General features: G+C 42.7%; 1 protein-coding gene across 2 annotated transcripts in view; it reads right to left on the bottom strand.

The window, feature by feature from the left end:
• abca1b (ATP-binding cassette, sub-family A (ABC1), member 1B) overlaps window positions 1-25,150 on the bottom strand; it is a 67,780-nt gene that overhangs the window by 31,797 nt on the left and 10,833 nt on the right. For both annotated transcript variants that reach the window (XM_078289123.1, XM_078289122.1), the window contains exons 5-13: window positions 24,847-24,965; window positions 17,603-17,724; window positions 15,438-15,641; window positions 12,434-12,523; window positions 4,111-4,351; window positions 3,271-3,410; window positions 2,602-2,718; window positions 906-1,100; window positions 1-157 (exon numbers count right to left, since the gene is read on the bottom strand). The exon at window positions 1-157 is cut by the window's left edge and continues 49 nt beyond it. In XM_078289123.1, coding sequence (XP_078145249.1) covers window positions 1-157; window positions 906-1,100; window positions 2,602-2,718; window positions 3,271-3,410; window positions 4,111-4,351; window positions 12,434-12,523; window positions 15,438-15,641; window positions 17,603-17,724; window positions 24,847-24,965 — 1,385 coding nt within the window. The remainder of the gene's footprint in view (window positions 158-905; window positions 1,101-2,601; window positions 2,719-3,270; window positions 3,411-4,110; window positions 4,352-12,433; window positions 12,524-15,437; window positions 15,642-17,602; window positions 17,725-24,846; window positions 24,966-25,150) is intronic.

The following is a 25,150-nucleotide window of genomic DNA, read 5'->3' on the forward strand; positions in this document are numbered from 1 at the left end:
TCTTGTAGTTGAGTTTTGGCGGCAGCTCGGTGTCGTTGATGTTGACGTCCGGGAAGACGATCCCCGCCCAGAACTTCCTGTCCTCCAGCAGCGCCATCGACTGGTTCACCAGCCGCTCCTCGCTGGACACCGGCTCCAGCTTGTCCAGGTTCACACACTGTGGCACGCACACACACACACACACACACACACACACACACACACACACACACACACACCAAGTTAGGACGTGTCATTTCCCTTCACACCAGTTCAGAGCACATGAAGAAACAGCTGAATATGAGCATCAGACCAGACTTCATTTTGTTCTGCTAGGCTTTCCAAGCATCCGTCTCCTTCTACCCATAATCCCTTGAGTTTCCTGTAGTTGGTCAGATTACATTCTCACTCCTAGCAAAGTCATCTTTTAAATCACTCCTAAAAACAGACTTTTATCAAAAAGCTTACCTTTAATTCTGGTCTGATTTTAGCCAAGTTGTCTCATTCACTGTTGATTTTTTAATGTCCTGTAAGATTTTGTGTTATTTCTTGTCATTTGTTTGTCTTTTTGTTTTATTTATTGTGATTTGTTTAACTTTTTATCTCTTTGCTATGCTTATTTTAAGAGTACCTCCAGTTTTTTGTTATTTTCTAACACTACATGTTTTATTCCTTGCATTTGTTCCTTGTTGTGAGGCACTTTGTAACTTTGGTTTTTAAAAGTGCTCTATAATAATAATAATAATAATAATAATAAATAAAGTTTATTATTATTATCGAACCACACCGCAGTTCTCTTGTTAGAGGACATTTCCAGGCGTATCGATGACATTATTTGGTGCCACCAGAGTTCAAAGGTCATCGTTCTCACCTGGACAAACCAACTGAACTTAAGGAGAAGAGCATGCTGGGAAACGGACACTGACCTCCATGAAGCGTGAGATGCTCATGATGGCCTGGTCGGTCTCGTTGAACACCTCCCTCCAGGTGACGGCGGCGCCCGCCGGCCGCGGCTCCTCCGGCTTCTTGGCCAGGAAGCGGGAGACGTCGGCCACGGTCCAGTCGGTGCCGGCCAGCTGGGCGTGGAAGAAGCTGGCGGTGGCGTTGTTCTTCAGCAGAGTCTGCAGGACGGAGAAACAAGTCCTGCGTCAGCTCACTGAACCCTCAACTACGGCAAAGTCCCTGCAGATAATATCCAGGGTTCCTACACATTTTCAATAAAAAAATTCCATACTTTTTCCAGACCTTGATTTGTTTTGAAGATTTTGTCTGGTGTTCAATATGATTTACGCAGATAGACATCTTGCCCCTGCTAACTAGGTCTATCACTGTATAGATGACGACTGTTCTTCACAGCGACAAATATCAGAATATGTGAGATGATTGGCCGGGTTCCTACACGGTTTCCATTTTAAAATTCCATATTTTCCCCAGACCCTATGTTCTTGACTGGATTTGATTTTGGTATAATATAATATAATAATATAATGCACGCTGACAGCGGCTGGATAATAAGAGCATCCCTCTATCTGAACATTATTCTTCACATCAACAAAAACTGTGGACTCAAAGTGGGTCTACAACAATATAAAAGCTATAATTATGTGTGTATCGGACCTGAACCACAACATTTTCCATACTTTTCCAGACATTTTTTCAAATTCCCAAACTATTCAAGACCTGGAAATGATCAAATTCATTTTTAATACTTTTCCAGACTTTCCAGACCTGCGTAGGAACCCTGAATATCATTTACCACCAAAACTTTACCAACAAACCTGCTTATATGAAAAGAAAACATTTATGCTTACTAAGGAGAGCGATGACTGATGCCTGACAAGATATTATTTTGTCATTGTGATCAATTATTAGTAATAAGTCCACAAACTATCAGCTCAGAGGGAACTTTTGGTCTTTATTCTCCCAGATTTTTTTTTTTTTTTTTCAGATTTGGCTTCCAAATGAATTTCTGATTTTTTTCTTGATCTTTGCTCTCCATTATAATAATAAAACCTTTAATGTGATTTCATGTTTTGTCTGCAAAACAGTAGTATGTAATGTTTGTTCCTGTTCTTTACTGTGTTAATCCAGTATTGTAATGAAGCAGGTGGTAATAGTAATGATAGTAGTAGCTGTAATATGTCAGCACCAGTTAACCAGGATCCGTTCCTTATGCTTCTGTTGTACTTGGCAAAAAAGAGAGATTGTGATTGTGTGTTGTGTGTTTTCAGGACAGTCAGTCTGTACTGCAGCACTGTCTTTAGCTGACATCATGTTTCTGCACCACTGTCAGCAGGACTAACTTCCTGTCAGGAGGTTTGTGGTCTTTAACACATTTAACTTTGCTTCAGGTCAAATAATCAAGCAAGCGGTCAGAGAAACAAGAAGACCAGACTCTCCACCAGAGGCCAGCATCGGGCCCAATACAGCAGCCCAAAATCAGTGCCAGAATTAGTGGGTTAAATTGATTTTCTCCAATATTCTGTGATGTGTCATAGATAAAATGATCATTATCCAAAGTTTTCTCAGGTCCTGAGAAGAAACAAAAATCCCTGAAAAAGAGGAAAAGAGAGAGAGAAGATGAAAGTGAAAGAGCAGGAGAGGCAGAGCAGGTGCTGTTACCCGGATCAGGTCCATCTGCTCGCTGTTCTCCATGAAGTTCCACACTTTGGGCCTCATCTCCTCCCACATCCCGCCCAGGTCCCTGAACACACCCAGCTCCTGGAACGTGCGGTTCACCTGAACACAACACACACACACACACACACATCAGATCAGATCAGAGAGGCGAACAGAGAATCTACACTGTGGACTGCAAAAAAATATCTACATGTCAGTCTACATATAGATATCCAATCTTCATCACATATAAAATCACAATTGCTCCAATTGAATTTATTTTCCATTGTGTCTACTTGTCATTTCTGTCATAGCGAATGAACAGGAAACAGCAGAATGTACAGATATTGAAAGTAGGCACTCCCACAAGTTTGGTCCCTAAGATAATTAAGCAATTAACTAAAGAAAAATGTAATTATTAAGAATGAATTAAGATTCATTTTATTACTTATTTTAATGTAACTTTTTAATTTAATTTTTAAAGAAAAGAATAATTAATTAGGGTGATTGATCCCTCCAACAGAGTTCCAGTTACTTGCACTATCTATGCCAAGGAGGCCCAACGACATGTTAGAAAACCAAAGTGTGTTTTCTGGAGATAATGACACAAACAACAAAATCAGCGTAAGTAAAACGTATGAATAAATGTCCTCAGTGGGCTTCTGTAGTTACCTCGTGGATGATCTTCTGGGTGGCGGGGGTGTGGGGGGTGTACAGGATCTTTCCCATCAGCAGCGGCTTCAGCGCCTGCCAGATCATCCTGGACATCGGGTTCAAGTCCATGTTCTTCATCAGGCTGTTACAGTACGGAGCTGAGAGACACACACACACACACACACACACACACAATGAGTTTGTTTATTCTGCCATTCTCACTGGTTTGTGGTTTTGGGTTGGGGGTGGGGGGTGGGGTGGGGGGCTGAAAGGGTTTCTAAAGTCTTGACTTGAGATCTTGTGTTTGTGTAAATGACTTAGATTGAAAGTGATGAGATTTGTTCCAGCGGACGACTGAATTTAAATTCTGTTTTCTGAATTTGTATGGAATGATTGAATTTATTGAAGTTGAAACTGATTATAGAAATCAAACTCATGATGCTCTTACCAAGTTTTTATCCTATTAAAACCATATTGCATTGAAAAGTCCTAGATATTTAGTTTTCTTTAAGATATGAAATTGATACTGGACTCTTGATTTGTTCTGACTTGACTTGCTGTTCTACATTTAGACTTGAGACTTGACATTAATGACATGGACTTGACTTGATGTACATTTAGACTTGGGACTTGACTTGGTCTCTCCTCTGCTGCTGACACTAAAAGAATTTCATCAGTCTGGTTTCAGTGGAGAGTTTTAGTGTCCCGGGACAGTCTAAATGTTTTTTCCACCCTGATGAGAGGAAAACTCTAGAGGAAAGGCTGAATACTTGGACTTTTTTGGGCATGAAAATGGACGAATGATAATGAATATCAGTACAAAATATCACCGATCGGCGAGTTCAGTGTAAGACTCACTGGAGGAGTTGTCGTAGATGGAGGCGGGCTCGTCGTCGCTGCTGTTGTGGTTTCCGAACAGCGCCTTGTAGTTGCTGTCCTCGTACCAGTTGAGGGATTTGATCTGCAGGCCGCCGCCCTCCGGGTGTCCGCACACGATGCGGGACACGGCCTGGTACATGGCGCTGGGCGACGAGGTGGCGTTCTGCGTCAGGAAGATGATCTCGTTCCTCAGGTCGCTCCAGCTCTTCATACCGGCCAGCTGGAGGGGAGAGACGGGACGTTAGCAACTGGTCAGACTGGGGGAGTCCCAGTTGTGCAAGTGAATGAAGTTAGTAATAATAATAATGACCTTAATTAATCAAACACAAATAAAAGTTGAGTTTAGTTGATTATTAAAACATAAAATATAGAAGTGAAGTGAAAAAAACAGTGAAAAACTCAAGCAGCTTCTAAATAAACAAACAATAATTAAATTAAAAATTAATATACCATTTTTTTTAAATCACATTTTCACACTGGTCAGCTGTAAAGGAACACAGGAGAACAGCCAGACCAGCAGGAAACAACTAGTTTTAGTTTAGTTTAGTTTAGTTTAGTTTAGTTTAGTTTAGTTTAGTTTGGTTTGGTTTGGTTTGGTTTAGTTTAGTTTAGTTTAGTTTAGTTTAGTTTAGTTTAGTTTAATTTGGTTTAGTTGTTCAGTTCAGTGTTCAGTTCCATTTTAGCAAAGTGACAAAACATGGAAGTGAAGTGAGAAACCAGAGTGATAAAATGTTCAGATAAAACACACAGAGGAGAAAGAAATTAAAAAGTTTGTTCAGGTGAGATAATAATAAAAACCCATGTGGATTATAAACAAACAAACAAACCAAAGCAACAAACCAGAGGAACCGAAACAAAACAAACACACAACATGAAGACAGCAGAACAGAGCTGGTGGGAAACAGACCGTCACTCTGTTGCACGTCACACAGCCCAAAAGCAAAGACGACACCTGGTTTTGTTTAGATGAATACTCAGCGTTTGTTTTCCCCTGCTGGGAGCACCAGATGGGCGGAGCTTACCGACACCGCCACCGGCTCAGACCGGGTCAGGTGAGCTGTCAGTCACAGAGACGATTAAACAGATTAAACTCAGTCTGACCTCCTTTCCTCCGACTTGTCTAAACTTCATGTGTAAACTCCACCCATCTGGCGCGTTGAGCAGGTTAAAACAAACGCTGATGCTTTCTGACCCGGGCCCTGTGTGTGTGTGTGTCATGTAACACAATATGATTTAGTTTGTTTAGTGTCTGTTTGCAGTCATAAAACCCGGAAGAAAACTAATAAGAACAGTAATGAAATATAATAAAAAACAGAATGGAGGGGAACTAATGACTATTCTCTCAGGGCTTTAAGAGACGTTATTTCAAAATGAGACATTATGTGACTTACAATAACTGCTGACATGACAGTGATGCACATCAGCGGTTCATGTTGAAGTTGTGACACATCTTACAGTAAGACATTTGCTTACAAAATAGTGAAAAATAGTGATGTTTCAGGACAGAAAAATCTGTTTTTTTAAATACTGACGGATGATTTTCATGTTTATCAGGTCGGGTTTTGGAATGAACCTTCAAGTTTAGTTTAAAGTTAATCCTATAAGATGTCGCTTTTCTTTTACTTTACCCAGTTACTAGATGACTAACTTCAACTTGCTCTAAACTTGCCCAACTTTAAGCTGAGTCTGGCATGGAGAAAACTATTACCCAGAGCGGGTCAATAACACAAAAAGCCCCTGTCAGAGTGTTGAGAGAGCTGAGGAGGGGTTAACACCACAGAAGAAGTGGATTGCGGCATGCTGATACAAAAATGCATGCGGCTTCCCTTTTTATTGCTTAGTCTGGAGTTTTTACGGCGCCCATTATCTCTCCACCTCCCACTCTGCTGCCTTGCAAAGTCACTTTTAGATGTTGATGGAAGTTTCTACACTTTCATACGGCAGAGAGCAAAAACCTAACGGGAAGTCTGGGAAGCTCTTTCCTCTCGCTGTTAAGACAAACTTTCCGCTAATGTGCGCGATCGAGGAAAAGTCGGAAAAGTTGTTTTTGTGGGATTCGTTCAGCCCCCGCGGCTCTTTTCCTGCCTCCTCAGGTACAGCAGATGGTTTGTTATCCTCCTTTTCAAAAGGTTTCCTCGCCGCAGCGTGACAAAACAACGGCAGAGGAGCCGGGGGGGAGAGGGGGAAGAGGGGAGGGGAGAGGAGAGGTTACTCCAGGTCGATCTGACCGGGGAGAGACGACCAAAATATCCGACTGAAGAAGGACAGTCACATCCCTGAGATTTGACTTTAGTAAAAGGGAAAAGTACTGGTGTAACCTGTACTCAGAGCAGATGTTACTGAGTTTTGGAGCATCGTAATATTTCAATTGAAGGATTCCAGGCTCCTCTATGGGTTGAGAAAACTCTCTGAAACTCTTTCAAAACACTTTGGAAAGCCTTAACATGCACTTTCATCAGGAATCACTTTCATCAAAAACAAGGCTGGTTTCCTTAGTTCCTATAAAGTTGACAGATACGAGGCTTTCACCTGGTAATATGATCATTAGAGCAGGAAGTCCTGTGATTTAAGAGGATTATCTCAGGTGAGTGGGATTAAAAATCAGACAAAAACAAACCAATAAGAAATCCAAGTGATGCAGAAAATGACTGTCAATTATTTACTTTAGGTGTAGAAGTGACAGAAAAGGAGCAGAAACTCTCTCTCTCTCTCTTCCTTCTGTATCAGAGTGACTTCCTGCTGGATTGTTGTTGCTCGTGAAGTTTCCCACGCGGCGAGCAGCGAGAACTCAAACAGACTCTTTTCATTTCAGATAAAATTGGAAATAGAGCGTATAAACAAAGCAAAGCCAGATTACTCTCCCCTGCTGACTGAAAGTTCACCACAAGTTTCTGATATGATGCTTATGGAAAGTCTTTAAAAAGTGTTTTACTCTGACATGGATGTGATTTAAAATGTATATTATAATGAAGTGTCATACTTCAGTCGAACCATATGTAAGTAAATGTAAAATGATTATCTTCAGAAAATACTCAAAAAGTACAAGTATAGAAAAAAATCTGCTCAGTTACAGAGGAGGAAGAGGAGGAGGAAGAGGAGGAGGAAGAGGAGGAGGAGGAGGAAGAGGAAGAAGAAGAAGAAGAAGAGGAGGAGGAGGAGGTGGTATGCACTGGCACATGCTGCCAGTCTGTATCTCCCGCTGTGGTTTCAATAAATGCCAGTCACCGCCCCCCCCCCTTCCACACACACACACACACACACACACACACACACACACACATACACATACACACACACACACACACCCCTCCTGTTCCTGGAGGCAGACCTGACTCACATCAACAAAACACCGCAGTCACATGCTTTCAATTTAGTCCTGTCCTGCACGCATTTAGAGTGTGTGTGTGTGTGTGTGTGTTAGGGGGATGGGTGAGGGGGGGGGGCACAGGTGGCATGTCAAAACCACTTGGCAGGAGACGCCCCCCCCCGCCCCACACACATACACACACACACACACACCCTGTAAAAGTGCCTGGAGGGGACAAGTGTGTGTTGTGAGCTGATAACCTCAGGGGGAAAAAAACCAACTAGGACATTCTGTCTGTCTGAGAGAGACTTTCAGTCTGACTCCTTAAAAAGGTTTATAATATATCTTATAGTAGTAATCTGTGATATTTTCCTCTAACTCTGTCTGTTCTCCTCTCTCTCTCTCTCTGATCCAACCTATCTCCACTTCATGAAGCTTCTCCTCTGTCTGTTCTGAACAGCCGGTGTCTGGTCGCTCTTTCCTGCCGCACAGGAAGTGATGCGTTTTACGTTTCCGGTTTGTTTGGAATCAACAGAAGAAGAAGAACTGGGTAGTTAGCATGAGCAGCGATAGCCACCATGACTGAACAGACAGAGAGAAGAGAATCAACAGAAAATCCGCCCACACTGTTTGATTGACAGTTGATCCGTGGGAAGTGAGCAAGGAGCGCTTAGCAACAAAGATGGAGACTTAATAAAAAACAGAAAGGATTACCACTTTAAATGAAATGCTGTAAAAGTGGATCCTACCACATTAACAAGACAGAGAAGCATATTGTTGGCTTTCTTTTGGTTCACCTTGCGACAAAAAGTTATATTCTGGATTTGAAATCTGACAACAGTTCTGAACTTTTGCGAATGATCATTATAATTTTTCTTCCCAAAAAATGCAGCTTTCAGTGCTGAAAATGCCTGGCCAGCAGAGACACAAAGAAAGATGGATGTCTGTGTGTCACAGAGGGCAAAGGGCAAAGGTCGGGTTTGAGCCAAGTAGGTTACAGCTGTGCTGAGTAAGGCTGCTGCACAGTCTCTCCAAAACAGACTGATAATTATTAATCTGTTTTCAGTCTACTCAGCCAAAGCTTCAAATGGAGAACAGCAGTGAAACGCATCAGTGACACAGTTTGATAAAGGCTAATTTCTTTTATACACACACAGGTTCATGCTGTGAGCTTCAGCAACAGTAATACTAGTAGTAGTGTCATTAGTGGCAGGAATAGTAGTGGCAAAAGCAGAAACAGTCGTAGCAATAACAGGATAGTAGTTGAAGTAGTAGTAGTAGTAACAGTAGTAGCAGTAATAGTAGTAATGGTAGTAGTAGCGGTAGTAACAGTAATAGTAATAGTAGTAGCAGTAGTAATAGCAGCAGTAGTAATAGTAGCAGTAGTGGTAGTAGTAGTAGTAGTAGTAGTAGTAGTAGCAGTAGTAGTAGTAGTACTAACAGAAATATTTATTGATCCCAAAGGTGAAGTTATCACTGAAACAACAGAACTGATCCAACCACATAAACTGCTGTCAGGTCAAACTGTCAGAACAGAGTCCATCAGCTATACAGAATCACAGTAAATAACTACTAGTGTGTGTGTGTGTGTGTGTGTGTGTGTGTGTGAAGCCACACAGGTACAGACAGGTACAACACCCCTGTGTTCGGGCCTGAACCTCACCACACTGAACAAAGAGCCATTGAACACTGCAGTGATCCGGTCCTGCTCCGGTCTGGAACCACACAGGTTCCAGACAAAAACCCATCATGCACCTGAACCAGGGCACCAGGAGTGTTGTTATATCCCTTTACTTTACTCATCTGTTATATTTGCTTCCATCTCTTGTCTTTCTGTCTCACTGTCCTCTTCTTTCTCCCCCTCATCTCTCTGCATTTCTGTCTGCCTGTGCTAAATATTAAATACAATAAAATATATATATATATCTTAGTGAAAGCCTGGACTTCAAACCCGGGTCGCTGCGGGAAGGACTGAGCCTTATGGTACGTGCTCTACTCAGTGAGCCACCGGGACGCCCCGGCTGAGAACTGTTTTGGTGCGAAAAACCAGCACCAGAGAATAAGATGACCAAACCAGAAATAGTCCACACTGAAAACCACCGTTCAGCCTTATCTTTCATATCTGTCCTAAAGTGTAAATCTGTAGCAAGCAGCTAGAAGCAGAGAGCAGCTGAGTCAGCTTGTTGTGGTGTGGCTGTAGATCCATTCAGTAACGTTCTCAGTAAAAGTGAATAGTGTGATAAGGTGGATTTGGTTACTGTGACACAGTAAACTGTCTTGTCTTTAGCCCTAGTCTCTACTCCAAAACACTCTGAGTTGTAGCTTGAGAAGAGTCAGCTCAGTTAACCTGAACAAACTGTTAGCTAGCTAACTAGCCGGCAAACACACTGATGTTAATGTGAACATGCTAACGCTAGCTGCTGCTAGATACGTTAGCTAGTGTGCTAATCAGATGTGTTAACAACAAGACAGTGATGTTAGCTGACCAGATACTATGGTTAGCTAGCTAACAAGCTGACATTATCTAAACACTAAATCAATCAGATGGATCAGTGACAATCAGCTGTTCACAGAGCTGAGGACCTCCAATATGGCCGCCAGAGGGGGCGTTGGGTCACATGAGCGCTCTCTGTTTCTGCTCTGCTTGTCCCCAGCGGAGCGACCGCAGCTCTCCATCATCTCCCCGCAGCGCTCCGTCTGTCAGACGAGCTGAAAGCTTTCTGTTTGTTGTCTTTAGGCCTGAGCGTTCGCCTCCCGGTGCAAACCAGTCGGCCGGAGTCGGCGCTCCCCGGCGGAGAGCAGAGAGCCCCGCTAGCTTGTTTAGAAAACCTCTTCTCTTTGTTCAGCTGTGCGCAGTCATCTGTCTCCTCCAGAGGAAAACAAGGCTTTTAATCTGGATACAAAGACACTGGATAGCTATAGAGATCCTGCCAAGTAAACCTAGTGGCCTTCCTTCTTTGCTACAGGAGGACACACTGCCTCCACTTCCAACAAAACACACAGGCACCTATACAGCTTCTGCCAATGAAAGTAGGGACCTGCTTCTATCAGCTGAGGAAGCGCACCGCACCTTAAATTTAACAGTGTGAGTCAAATACAGATAATAGAAATGGAAATGTTGAGCTCATGTATCAGGAGAGAGAAACTAACTTTTGTCACCAGTGGCTTGTAAAACACAAAATTCACCAGCCTGCCTTCCTGTTCACTGTGGGATGATTTTGAAAAAATGTCTAAAAAAGAAACTGAAAAAAATAAATAAAACAGTTGCATTCGAAATTGAAATATCCACCATGTGAAAAATGCTGGACCTACCGACAAAATGCTAGTTTAAATGACAGTAAAAGCCAGTATGGAATATCATTCAGGTTATAAACTATCTTATGATTTTTGTTAATAAGTAATAATGCCACTGAGGATTGGTCCACCTGTGTTTTTAAACACTGAGGCATGAATTTCAGGCAACAATTTTTCTCAAAATGTGCATATAGTGTTTTGGAATGACACTTTTTGAATTTCCCTGTCAAGTTCAACAGTCCAACAGTGTTCGCTCTTTTCGCAAATATTATTTTTACCACACCAAGCACAATTTACCATTCAATTAGTATTTGATTCTTGATCTTATCATTCTTTTTCATGAGTGTTTCTGGTCTTGGATGCGGTCGCACGACGGTTTCTTTCCAATGGACATTCATACCCAAGAAATCTCTTGAACTTGAACTTCCGTACAGTGGAACAGCCTCGTTTTTATGTGATTTTTGCCTGACAAAACCTTTGACAAAATCCTTTCACTGCAAGATATTTATCTGTCAGCCTCTGATAGACAGACTCTGACCAAAACACCAGGAATCCTCTGAAAAAAAGCAAAAATAGGTCGAGGGTTTGGTATGGGGAATAAGGCTAGAGAGTGAAAAAAGTTAGTTGCAGCTGGCTAATGACTTCAACAAAAATACCAACTGCTGTTTTAATGCTTTAGACACACACACACACACACACACACACACAAAATGTGTTCGTGCTCTTGTTTTTATCTGTGTTTTTGTTAAATCACTTTGTGTGAAAACCCTATTTTGTTAAAAGCACTTTATAAATAAATCTGGCTGGACTTCATGCTGTATTCCTCTAAAGGGATTTTAACTCCGAGGCGTTTTGTTTCTCACTGGAACGCTGCAATGCTTCGCTCGAGACACGCAGCGGACATCAAAGGAGAAACGTGTATAATACCAGGAAATACCAGCGGCTTATTGTTCGCGTCTCCCTTCGGTGAAACTCGCAGCGACGAGGGAAGGAACACAATGTGTAAAATTCAATAGTGAAGGTGAATGACAGCTCCGGAGTGTAAAAGACCCTGACATGTGGAAGAACCGTTCTGAGAAAACAACAACAGAGTCCCAGTGGAGGAGACTTTGGGGAAAAGTATTTTTAGATAGTTGGCCGAGTCTTCGCCCGACCCGAGTGACGACACGAGCAGGAAACAAGTCGCTACCCAAACTTTCTCCTAACAACCCAGCCAGGTTTCTATGAGGGGTGGATGTAACAAAATAATAAATTAAACACTGAATCGATTAAATAGCTATCAAATTAAATGTTGGATTGAATAAAATGCTATCATATTAAATGTTGCATCAAATTAAATGACTAAAATGAAATGTTACATCAAATAAAATGCAATTAAATTAAGTGTTGAAGTGTTAAAAAACTACCAATTTAAATGATTGCATTGATTTTTTAAACTTTTTTTACGTTTAATTTGATGCTGCTTTCATCGTCACTTTATTTGATTCGATAGCGGTTCCACCATGCGTCAATCAAATTGTCTCGTCCCGCCCACGACTTCATCGATTCAGTGTTTAATTTATTATTTTTGTTTCTAGGTCTCTACCCAGCCGTTCACCTTAAACAGCACAAGGCACAGTGACATCACATCCTGTGGACTGGTGAAAGATGTGAACAGAGTCAGTGACATCACAGCGGGGTGTTGTGATTGGATGTTCGTACCTCGAACGCCAGCAGGCCCAGGCTGTCCAGCAGGTTGTCGGTCGCCTTCGCCACCTGTCTGACGGCTTCGGGGTCGGTCCGCACGTCCTTCTGCAACACACACACACACACACACACACACACACACACACCACGGCTCAGGTTACACCTTCAATTCACACTTTCAACATTCACTTAAAGTCACAATGAAATGAAAAATGACGCTTTGACCTAATTCTCCTTTTTTCTGATTCCCATTTTTGAATGACTTTTAAGAATGACTTTGACTTTGAAAGTAATAATCTGTAATAATCCAAGCCCCGCCCACACTGTTTGATTGACAGGTGATCTCTGGGAAGTGCAGTGCAGAAACACCACAGCAGTGAGGCTGAGCAACAAAGATGGAGACTGAATAAGCAAAACAAGGAACTCAAGGATTACCATTTTAAATATTTGGACTTTCGCTTTCTTAGAACTTCATTACGATGAAGCGTGACCTATATATATTATATATATTTTAAGGCCTGAGGATCGGTGAGTCTGATGTCTTGTTTTTCAGTAATCACTAAAAACAGGAAGAGGAGAGGTTATTTCCATTTTCAGAGGACTGGAGGAAACCACAGAAACCCCCCTGGCCTCCTTCTGCACAAACCTCGGGGAGTCGAGAGGAACAGTTTGTCCTGAGCTGGGTCATATTTGACCGACACACTGATACCATCTGTATTTTATATGGGTAATAAATAACAATCATCCCAACTGCTCCTGACTGGTTTCCAGCAGCCTTGCCGTTGCAATAAAGCCATAAATGTTATGCAAAATGAACTCAATTAGCAGCGAATCATTTAATGAATGAAACGCTCTGCAGAGAAGTGGGCCAGGAAGAGTGTTTTCAAAGAGTGGAAACAAAAGACGAAAACAATGCAACATGTTTCTGAAAGGGAGAAAACAACACTGATTTTCTCATTAATGCCTTAATGTACTTTTGAAATCACACCTTTAGGTTTTAAAACATTTCAAGGGCCAAAGGGTATTTTGTTTTTATATGATCAGTAATAATGGCTTTGTTTTAAAATCTTTTTTCCTCTCTTCTCCTTCTTATTCATGTTAAATTCAATATGTATATATGCAACATGTATGTATTTTTAAAATCTTGGTTGGTCACATGATGTAGGGATAAGAAAAGAGAGCAGGTGAGCAGCAGAGCAAAGAAAAACGGGGACAGCTGGTAAATCTTGGTCACAAGATTTACTTATTGATTGATTTATTTACTCATTTATTTTATCTATTCTCCTGTGAGGTCGGCTTCAAAATGTGAATGAATGTACGGGACTGCTATCATCGGAGGGCGGGGGACGGGGAAGATAATTCATTCATTTTTCATAGAAGAAAAAGAAAAGATTTGGGCCGTGAAACTCACTCAACACACGCATGACTATGGAAACTTTTAGTTAAACCCCCGGAGCCGAGGCCGATGAGTCACGGGGGTTTCTCTGGCCGACAGCAGGACTGTATTTCTGTCCCACCGTGAAGACAAAAGAGAGCGAGGCTCCCCGGCCGGAGCTCTGACGCTTCCCAACGTGTCTCCAGGCTACGAAAGCTAAGAAAGGAGAGCGTGGAGCTGAGAAACGAGGGCTGATCCAGGACTTGCAGCGGCATGCCACCGCCTACGCTACCTAACCTACCTAAGCCCTTCCCTCCTCTCTCCTCCCTCCCTCCCTCCCTCCCTCCCTCGCTTCCTTCCCTTCCCTCCTCCCTTTGCTTTGTTTGTGTCCACTGGCAGAGTCGGTGTATGCAAATGATTGAAGTCACCTGGCGTTCGTCTTCGGAGGAGATAAATAACGAGGCAGAGCGTCTTGGTGGGATTGTATTTTTGGCCTCAGCTGTGATAGGAAACCCTCCTCCCCCTTATCAGCTCACTGCGGGGGCCGGGCATGAGCGTCACACGTCCCAATACAACCCTCTAACCCCAACACACACACACACACACACACACACACACACACACACATCTTCGGGCCATGTCTGCCCAGCAACAGCCCCATCTCCATAACCCCCCCCCCCCCCCCCTTCTGATTTAGGAGGAAAACAAACCAATGGGTTGATAAAAAAAACTTTTAGGCCAAATGGTGTCTCTGGTGTGTTTTTACTGAAGGACTGACTTGTTGTTTTTCACAACTTCTGTGGAAGCAGTAGTGTGTGGGGTGTGTGTGTGTGTGTGTGTGTGTGTGTGTGTGGGGGGGGGGGGGGGGGGGGGTTGCTATTGTAAAACAGACTGAACTGATAAATAAGCTTAATAAGCTTATAATAAGCTTTAATAGTATCAAACTGATGCAGGCTTTATTTTCATTTAAGATATATTTTCATCAGGCTATATTATTATTATAATATATTATATTAGGCTATATTTTCTTCTAATTGGAATCATTTACCTTAACATTTACAATCTGTTACCTCTTTCAGTCGGTTTAAAGCTGCTTTATTTTCGCATCTGAAAATGACTTGCTCATGCTTTTAATGTTTTGTATAACTTTTTATTTATACCATTGTTCTGTACTTGTTCAATGTTGTTTTGACTTTGTTTGATGTTGTCTTTCTGTTCTTTTTTTCCAGCTCTTTGTATTTATTGTCTATGCTTCTCTTATGTTCATTTTTTGAACATAAGAGAAGATGAACCACTTCAATTGTTGACTGGACACTGATGTGCAACTCTTGTGTATTGTAGGAACGACATCTCAAGGGGCTTATCCTACTAAATAAATACATTTCATATATATATATACTGTATATTGGGATATGGTCTTTTAAGGAGCAAAAAGGCACAAAGTAATGCTTTTCAGAGAGTTAGATTTTTGTTTACGCTGCAGGTTGTTTGCCTCATGATTATCACCAGCTGCAGGTCAGAGTTCACCCTCCTTTGTATTTACCACTGCATCACAGAAGCCAGTCAACATGTCCACACAGCCTGAGGCCTGCAGGGAAAACCACTAACATAAAGTAAATCTTGTGAGTGGATGTAGGTTTTTACCCGGATGGGTTTGAGGAAGTCCAGGTTGCTGAGGCAGAGTCTCTCGGCCTGGTCGAGCCACGGAGCCGGAGCCTGGCACACCATCTCCTGCGCCTGGAGGGAGACCCGAGCGTCGGAGATGTTCACAAAGTCCTGCAGACCGTAGTCGCCCCCCTTCCTGGGACACAGGTTCCTCAGGTGAACGCCGAAACCTTTCAGAAGAACCTGGTGCAGAGGAGGGAGAGAGAACAGCAGGAGGGTTAGGATGAAGGTTAAGATGATTGACAAAATGTACAGTTCATTATCGCAAAATAATGAATCAAAACCCTGACGTGAAGCAGAGGCTCCCAGTACATTATCCCACTTATTACAGCACTACTTACCAAAGACATTACTCATTTCACGCAAAATATGATTCGTTTAAAATGTTGTAATTAGTAATTCCAGCAGGACTGTCTGCAGCAACCATGGAGTGATGTCTTTTTAGCATAAAGTTATTTCTAATCAAGTTTGCTGGCAACAAATAAATAACTAAATAAATACAAATGACAGAAATCCACAAAATGGACCAGACTTCTTGACTGCAGTGTGATATGATTCGATGTGAAACAGCGGTTTGCTATTCAGAAATATCAGAATTCAGAATGTGTTCATTGGCCAATCAGAATTTAGCATTCAACTCAAGTCTCTCAGTAGAGCGCCAAATTCCACCAACGCTGAACAATTCTCCAACGTACAAAGCTGCAGCCTCCGTACCGGTTTGTGTTTGTTTATCGTTTGTTTTATAGGTTTGCTTTTCTGACAAAATATCACGACAGCTCTGGATATCGGACTTTCCCATCAGCTCTAGAACACAGTGTAATAGTTATAGCTATAAAACGATGATAGTAAAATCCCAGATCCGGATCATCATCGAAATCTAATCAACTGATCCTTATACCATACCAAGCGCTATCTGTCTGTCCACCAAATTTCAGCCAAATCTGTTTGTAACTTTTTGAGATATCTTGCTGACAGACAGACAGACAGGAGTGAAAACAAAACTTCTTCCCATCTTCACTTCTGGCAACAAAGCCGTGCCGAAACTGAAGATAATTCAGAAGAAAAGAAAAGAGTGCAGGTAAGCAGTGGAGAAAAGATTTGGGGTTAGAACGAGGAAGTAAAGAGCTGGAGAGAGAGAGAGAGAGAGAGAGAGAGAGAGAGAGGCTGGTTCAGAGTGAGATCCTGGCACATGGATCAGCAGCCATGTGACTGCAGCCGCATTCACGCCTTTATCTCCAAAGTGAAATCTGCTGGCAACACGCTTGACCTGAATTGCATACATATCTCCCCTGACCTCACTGTAAGATGTGTAGGGTTGTAATTGAAGTGCGGCCAACTGTAACCGTCCTTGACACCACAGATCTCCAGTACAGCGGGACAGAAGCGTCAACATGGAGGAAGTTATGAAATCAAGCCTATGGGAAACAAAAATGTCTCTCAACCCCATATGGGAGGATGTTAGTTATTGATTTAGTATTTATTTTGAATTGTAGAACTGTCTACACTGTATGTAGGGAGATAATAGTGGTGAGAGTGAAACCTATGATGAGAAAAATAATTTGTTTCCATTCTCTAATTGGGATAATTTGCAGTGAATTAAATTATAGTGAAATTAAACTATTCCTACCTGGAATATATAACAAAATCTGGGGCTCCTTTCTGGACTCTCTCCCTTCAATAAATCCCCTTAATTGATACCATATTTATTCACTTAGTGGACCTGCTATTTTATTTTTCTCCTTAACATATCCTTAAAGGACTTGCGAATGATGTTGATCATTGTACCATTCTTGGGACGGGGTGGGGGGAGGGTGTATTTATTTTTGTTTTTTTTCTTCTCTTCTTCTGTTATTGTATTTTTCACTCTGTATAAAAAATGACAAGTGTACTTGTTTGGTGCGTTGTCAATAAATAAATCTTGAAAAAAAAAAATTAAACTATTCCTCATTTTGCTGTGGACCCCCTGGAACTCCTTCAAGGACCCCCTGGCGGTCCCCAGACCCCGCTTTGACACCCACATTTCTTGTAATGCGAGCTTATTCTGTTTGGATTCCATGTAAATATGTAAATGTGTGCAGGAGCGTGTTGGGACTGAGCTCACGGAGCGCGGTGGCGGCAGCGGCGGCGGCGGCGGCTCCTCTTACCCTCTCCAGGTTGACGTCGGCCTCCACGATCTGCCGCACGGCGTGTTCGGGGAGGGAGGCGTCCCGCAGGAGGAAGGCGGACAGCGTCTCATTGTCGCGGAGGAAGTGCTTTAACTTGAAGCCTGTGGGAGAACGCAGAGAGAGACGCAGGTTTAGAGCCACTTTCTCACCTTCGCAGGGAGATTACGGGCGGGCCGGGACACAGAAACCCAACGCCGACGCTTTCCACCGGCATTCCACCTCCCCTAATGCCTGTATTGGCTTTCCTGCCCATTCAAACTAAACAGTGTTGTGTCTCACTTGTACAGAAGTGACATGTGCTCACTTGTTCGGCAGAGCAAAGTTTCCACTGAGGCGGGGCACCAGGAAAATGTGCAGAACACTTGTTTAGGGATTATTTGGCCATAGGCTCGCCCCCCTCTCCCTCTTCCTCTCCCTCTCCCTCTCTTTTGTACTTCGTGTTTTCAGGTGCGTGTTTTAACATGCGGCGCTGCAGAAAGCTCGGGGGAACGCAGCGATTCAGATACTGTTCTTCATGCAGGCTGCTGTTCTGCTGCAAAGGTCACAGCTCGGCCGAAACATGTTGGAGTCGGTTTTAATACGCTCTTCTAAACATTTGCATTAAGCAGCAACTCTAAACGCCTTCGCACGCCCAAACCCAACACAAGCATCTCTTCTTTGAATCACTGTAGTCTAAAGCCCTATTATTATTACTATTCAATCACACTGTTTGCTATGTAAGAATCACTGTTTACTGTACAAATGTGATTCATCTGATTAATATCTCTACTTTTCTTTCATGCTGCAGCCCATGTCAAAGTGCTCCTAATTGTTGATTTTATTGCATCCTGCTTTTAAACTTTGCGCTTATGTTTTGGATGGATATGGATGGGAGGAATCCTTATCAATAAGCAATAAACAATAAACAATTATTATCAGGATTAGTTTTCAGGACAATGTGCGTAAAGTAATCGTCAACACAGGACTCGCTGGATAAGAGATATCTGTAATCAGGCTCCAAACTGATGTCTTCTCCATTTACACCTTGTCATCACACCAGAAATGAACCACACATCGAACGTAACTTTCACAACTCAAGACGTGCAAAAACTGACAAAAACAACACAGAAGAAGTCACAGCCGGACCAGAGCTGAGAAGTCTAGAGAGTCTTTTCCCAGAGGAAATGACTCAATATTCGCCAACTATTTCAGGGAAGTCAATTCACCTGAGGTTATTTTTACAGGAGGTGAAACAAGTAGGACGTTAAAAATGACAGACAAGGCAGATTCGGAACGGGGCTAAAATAACAGACCTGCTCCTGTAATAATTCCCCCCCCCCCCCCCCCTCCCCGGCTCCCCCTGTTACACTAATCCTGTCCCAGTAGAGCTTAACATCCTCCCATCACAGATCATCACCTCACAGCTTTCTGGAGTATTATTAAGGAACTACAAATACTCCAGAAAACTGAGATAGCGACCTGGAGAAGATAGTTGGCTACAATTTACTGAAATATGACAGAAAAAACAAACAAACCGAACTACATCAGCTGATTCCCAACCACAGCTAAACAGATAAAGTAGCTCTCTGTCTGCAGTGTTTATACAGGAAGACTAGTTGAGTGACAGGATCGATGTCCCAGATATCTTCTCAACTCTGGTCTACTAACACAGAAACCTGAAGTAGGTCAGATCTTCCTCTACAAACGGAGACTGAAGCCTGCGAGGAAAACTTTCAAACGGTCCATATTTTGCACGTCGTGCTCACTGACCCAGGGTTTTCCTATTTTACGAGCTCAAGGAGAGCAGCAGGATATTCAGCTAAGAGAGTGAGATCTGAGGAGTGAAATCTGGGCCAGACTTTTACGTCAGGAAAAAGTCCAGAGGCGATGTTTCAGAGAGAGAGAGAGAGATTTTTTCCTCTGAAGTCTGGATAAAGTTCAGATGTTCAGATGTCGACCTGACCTGACCGCTGATCCTGGACCAGCGCTCCCATTCTTAGCATCTTCATCAACTGGGATTTATTTCACAGGCCGAAATCATTTAAAAAGTCAACAAAAAACAATTCTTATATATTCAAATCTGTTCTGGCTGTATAGTTATATACTTATACATACCCTGTTACAACCATTTCAACTCTTTTTCTTTCATTCCTTGCAGCATTCAGAAGAAAAACCAAGTGCGATATTCTCGAGATCTGTAGATATTTGCAGTTAGTTGTCTTTTAAGTTATTCTTCTATCACTGACTTCCATCGCTTCCTATCAGTGCAATCAGAAAGACACATATTTCCTAAATTTCTTTTTTTGTATATACTACTTATACTTTTTCATATCGCTGTTGTCGGGTGAAAATCTTGCATCTCCAAACCTTTCAGGGACTAAGACCAGGTTTGTGTTTATGAGTTTATCTAAGTGGTTTTTAAAGGTCTCATAAACCTGAGAGTTGTAGAATTTTCTCAACTCGTAGAGGAGCGTGTAATAATCCTTCAACTGCAGTTAAAACATGAAAATCAACAAAATTGGAAGTTAGTTTTCACCCGACAGCGATGATACAGAACTTATCTATCCACTTATACACTTCTTTCTTCAACAGAAGTATGCATAAGGAGTTTTCAGGTGTGTTGCCGTCATGAGAAGCGTGAGAAGCCTAAACATGGACGCCACATCTGTCTGATCTAAACCTTACTTGGCCGAGAAGGCTGATTCTGATCTGAAAACATTTCCCAGCAACATCTGAGGCCGGTCGCCTCCTCACAGGTTAGCTTGAAGATGAGCGGTAGTAAAAGAGCGAGGTAACAGAAAGCGAGAACTTTTGACACCTTCTCCCCAGGTGTCAACCTCTTAAAATCTTCACAGTGAAGAACCACAAACTGCGTCTCCTAATGGCTCCTTTCTCCTCAGAGGCTTTTCAAAGAGACAAAAAGGGAGGGGAGGGGAGGGAGGGGGGCTTTGGAGGGACAAAAAACCAGGAGGTGGAAGATTCCTGAAACATTAAGCCCCCTTCCCCTCTCTGGGTGAGCAGTCTTTTGAAGCAAAGATGAAGTGAGAAGGGGAAGAGGAGGAGGAGGAGGAGGAGGAGGAGGAGGAGGAGGAAGGGGGGCGGAGGGTTCAAGTAGGTTCTCTGGACGTCTGCAATCTACAGGCATCAAATGGCTCCGGGGAGATTGAGGCAAATTAGCGACCAGCTTTGCCCGCCGACCCCCAGCGTGTCTCGGCATTAGCGACAGGTCAGTAGAGGCATTGTTCCCCCTCTGATGTACGTACAGTCCGGCCCCCCCCCCCGCCGCCGCCGCCGCCGCAGCACGGGGACGCCTCAGCATAGAGCTAAACCCGAGAAGTCTGCAGATATGATCGGAGAAATGAGGTACGGTTTCCCCCGGCGAGCCCCTACAGAGGAGCGGGTCACTTTCAATCAACGGCTCGTCGGCCGCTGAAGCACGTGGAAAAAAAATTCTCCCAGACGCTCCAGACGCAACGTGTTGCAGCAAAACGCCTCCGACAGACACACGAGTCTGTCGTCCCCGAGGCAGGAGCAGCGACCTGGGGAAGTTTAGGAGGCTAAAACACAAAATATCTAAGATGGAGTTCACGCTCTGGTCCGATCTAAAGGAATTTATACGAATCTAAAGGATTTCTGGACGGATCTTGCATCAACGGAGGCTAATCTCTACGCAAAATTCTAAAAAAAACATTGAAAGTTGTTGGTTTCTGCGACACAGACGCCTAAGTAATAATAAGTAATAATCTGTGACACTTTACTGTATAAAAGGGTATTTTCAGTATGAAGAAAGCCTTAAACAAAACAACAAACTCTTTCTAAGGTCATCCAATAGCCTCAGGAGTGAAATGAATAAAATGCTTCCAAGTGTTATTGCATATTCAAGCATTTACCAAGTTGGTCTGTTCATTTTGATATAAAATTTCTAGAAATCAACATTTTTATGGCCTGTATTGGTGAATAGGTGAACACTAAATCCAGCAATATCAGCAAAAAGGGTAAAAAAAGTAAGTATTTTTCATTTCATGCGGTCTTTAAAACCTTTAGATTAATTCCTGGGGGGGAGAAAGGTGATCAGATCCACTGTGACTCTGGATAAAAAAAACAAAAAACGTCCCGTCCACTTTCTGCATGTGAAAGCACAGTTTGTCCAGCTGCAGAGCGACATGCGGGACGAAGCTGTGTTCTCAAACCCGGTGACACCCAGCGGGACGGCGCTCCGCTCAGCGTGAGGACAGAACAATACCTGGCAGCGCCGTGCACGAGGAAAAGAGACTCGCTGACATTAAAGACGCAGGGGAAGTTTTGCCCGTTAATAGTTTTAATAGCTCGTCTAAAACTTTAAGAGATAAAACTTCACAGATTTCCTCACTCCTTCCTTTGAAAGCTCGTTCTGTTCTGAGCCGCGGATAAAAGGCAAAAAGTTGAACTGCTGCCCTGCTGAAGAGTCAAAAGTTAAAGAACCAGAGACTCATTTATCCACTTTTAGAGCGTACTTGGAGCGGTTCAATAGAAATCGAACAGTCAAATGTTTCCTCTTTTAGTAAACAATGACCTTTGACCTCTGGTGGCACCAAATAACGGCAGCGAGAGAGAACTGCGGTGCGGTTCGTTAATCCAGCCGACTACAGGAAACCACCCCAAAACACAAGGGATTATGGGTAGAAGGAGACGGATGCTTGGAAACCCCAGCAGAACAAAATGAAGTTTGGACTGATGACTCATATTCAGCTGTTTCTTCGTGTGTTCTGAACTGGTATGAACACCACAGAAGAAGAGACAGACAATTCCATCATGCTGAGAGTTACAGGAACTGGAGTCAGATTTAGTTCATTTGAGTTTTAGTGTTCTATAACGATCTAAATACTGAGGTTTTTCTACCCTGCCATGCATGAAATTCTCAGGAATACTAGTTAAAGTCAAATTTAAAGAAATTTAATATTAAGAATCAAAAAAGGGAAAGCCGCACTCTCAAAAAGATATCTCGATTGATTGATTGATTTTGTCGGGCAGAAGCCTACAGGCAAAATGTCTTTTCTCGTCAGTTTGCCAAGCTACATATTTTTTATTTGAAACATGTAAAGTAAATAAATCAAGATATCTCTCTGAAACTGCAGATTGCTATATTGCCTATTTGAAATCTATGTCTTTAGCATATGGATTTCTCAGTCAAGAAATTGAATATCGCCGCAAAATATCACTATTGACTTTAGTTGGCCTTCGAAAAGCCATATTGATCAAACCCTAGTATTCACCTATTGAATACCCCTCTGTATGGTATATATATAAAGTGTTTTAGTTTAAACTCCAAATCCCCCTACAGGAAAATAAAGATTTCAGTTGAATTGCTTGCAAGGACAGAGTGGCAGGTCCTGATACTGATGCCATCAGGCCTGAATCATCAGGAGTCGCTTTATCAGTGTGTGTGTGTGTGTGTGTGTGTGTGTGTGTGTGTGTGTGTGTGTGAGTGTCAAAGTGCATTGAACGGCCTCCACAGCCACCAGCGGGGCAGAGTTGCGTCAGCGTGTGTGCCTCCGCATGGCTTCCTAATAAAATGAGTCATGACAATGAAATCTAAAGCTCAGCCAAGTCGAGCCAACGCTCCATAAACAGAGAAAACATCCAGGTGAGTCCGGAAAAAACACCAGAATGATGAGAACCAGCCTCTGAACGGCCCTGGACGACCTTTCACCCCAAAATTCACCAAACCACTCAACCCTGACTTTTTACCCCCCCAGACCTATAAACTCTGCTTTTCCTCAACAGTCTTATATTCACATAATGATATCGGCTGATAAACCTAAAGGAAATTCCTAAATGCCATTATTTCCACTTGCAAAACGACATATTTCCTTCCAGTTGTAAGAAAGAAAGAAAGAAAGAAAGAAAGAAAAATAAAATAAGAAGAAACTGAGTGCGGGCTATCTTTGTGTATTTAAAGATTATCCATATTAGCCGACGCACCAAAAATAAACAATAGAAAACAGTTTTTTTGCACGAGGACTCTGTGTTTCTTCACAATATTTGCCTTTGAATCTTAAATCTGCAGCGAGGCTTTAAAGCACATCAGTCAGTCAGTCAGTCAGTCACTAAATCAACAGTTAACAAAATGAATGAACCTCCTGGTAAGCGCTGCGGGGCCTTTTGTATCCCGCCAACACGCTGAAATAAACCTCCAGAAATGAAACAATGACAGGGGGAAAGTCAGAAAGCGGTTCACCAGATAACGTGCCGCGGCTCGTCCACGGGCGAGGCGAGGCGAGGCGCAGCGAGGCGAGGAGAGGCGAGGCGAGGCGCTCTCGCATCACGCCACCTTCCTCCCAACGCACAAGACCATGCTGGGAGTTTTGATAATGAAATGCAATTAGAGGGAACAGGAGAGGGAGATTTCAAAGCGGCAGGCAGGTAGATCCATCCGCCTTCATTATCAGAGGAGGAGGAGGAGGAGGAGGAGGAGGAGGAGAGCGAGGGCATGTCGGAGCAGGTCAACATGAGAAAAGCCCCCCCACAGCGAGCTAAACAGCGAGTTTATGTCGAGGAGAGGAATTTGAGGGAAAGCTCTTGATTTGGGCTCGGATGTGGCAGATTGCTCAATGAGCCAGAAAGTTGACCGAGGACGAAGGACGGAGTTCAGCTGCTGGAGGACTGATGAGGAGTCTCCAGTCCGACAGGCCCAGGGAGAAAAAACACCCAACTTAACACACATAAAGCTTAAATAGTCTTTAAAAATGTCCAAGCTTAAAAAAAGTGAAAAAATCTGCCAATAGGATATGATACACTTATACAGAAAGACTGACTAACACTGCAAAAATGTCCAGCTTAACACATTTAATAGTCACAGAAATTGTCTTGAAAATGTTTTTTTCTCGCAAAACAAGTGAAAAAATCTGCCAATCTGTTTTCCAATATACAGAAAGACTAAGGCTGCAAAAAAATGTCCAGCTTAACAAATTAATTAGTCTTAAAAAAATATATTTTTCTTAAAACAAGGGGAAAAATCTGTCAATGCAGTATGATATATTATATACATTATATATATATATGATATTATACCTTGATTTCTATTCAAATCAACTTTTCCAGAGACAAGACTAGTGACAAGATCTTCAAATATGGCGGATTTTACATTTTAACTCTTATCCAGAGGAACTGATGAGTGAATTAAGATGGAAGTCTTTCAGTGAACGGTGTGTGTGTGTGTGTGTGTGTGTGTGTGTGTGTGTGTGTGTGTGTGACTCTGGTCCTACCTGAGTGGTTGGCCTGCAGAGCCTTCAGAGCCTGAGCCAGCTCCTTGAACCCCTCCAGGTTCTTGTCATCCTGGCTGTACAGCAGGATCTTCTTGGCGTCCGAGAAGAGGCGAGAAATTCTGCAAAAAGGGACATGATGTTCAGGTTAAAACTGAGATATCAGGCCGAGATATCAGGCAGAGATATCAGTCCGAGATATCAGACCGGGATATCAGGCCGAGATATCAGACCGGGATATCAGGCCGAGATATCAGTCCGAGATATCAGTCCGAGATATCAGACCGAGATATCAGGCCGAGATATC

This window comes from Centroberyx gerrardi, chromosome 16 (genome assembly GCF_048128805.1).
Source record: "Centroberyx gerrardi isolate f3 chromosome 16, fCenGer3.hap1.cur.20231027, whole genome shotgun sequence".
In the NCBI taxonomy this organism is placed as follows: Eukaryota; Metazoa; Chordata; class Actinopteri; order Beryciformes; family Berycidae; genus Centroberyx; species Centroberyx gerrardi.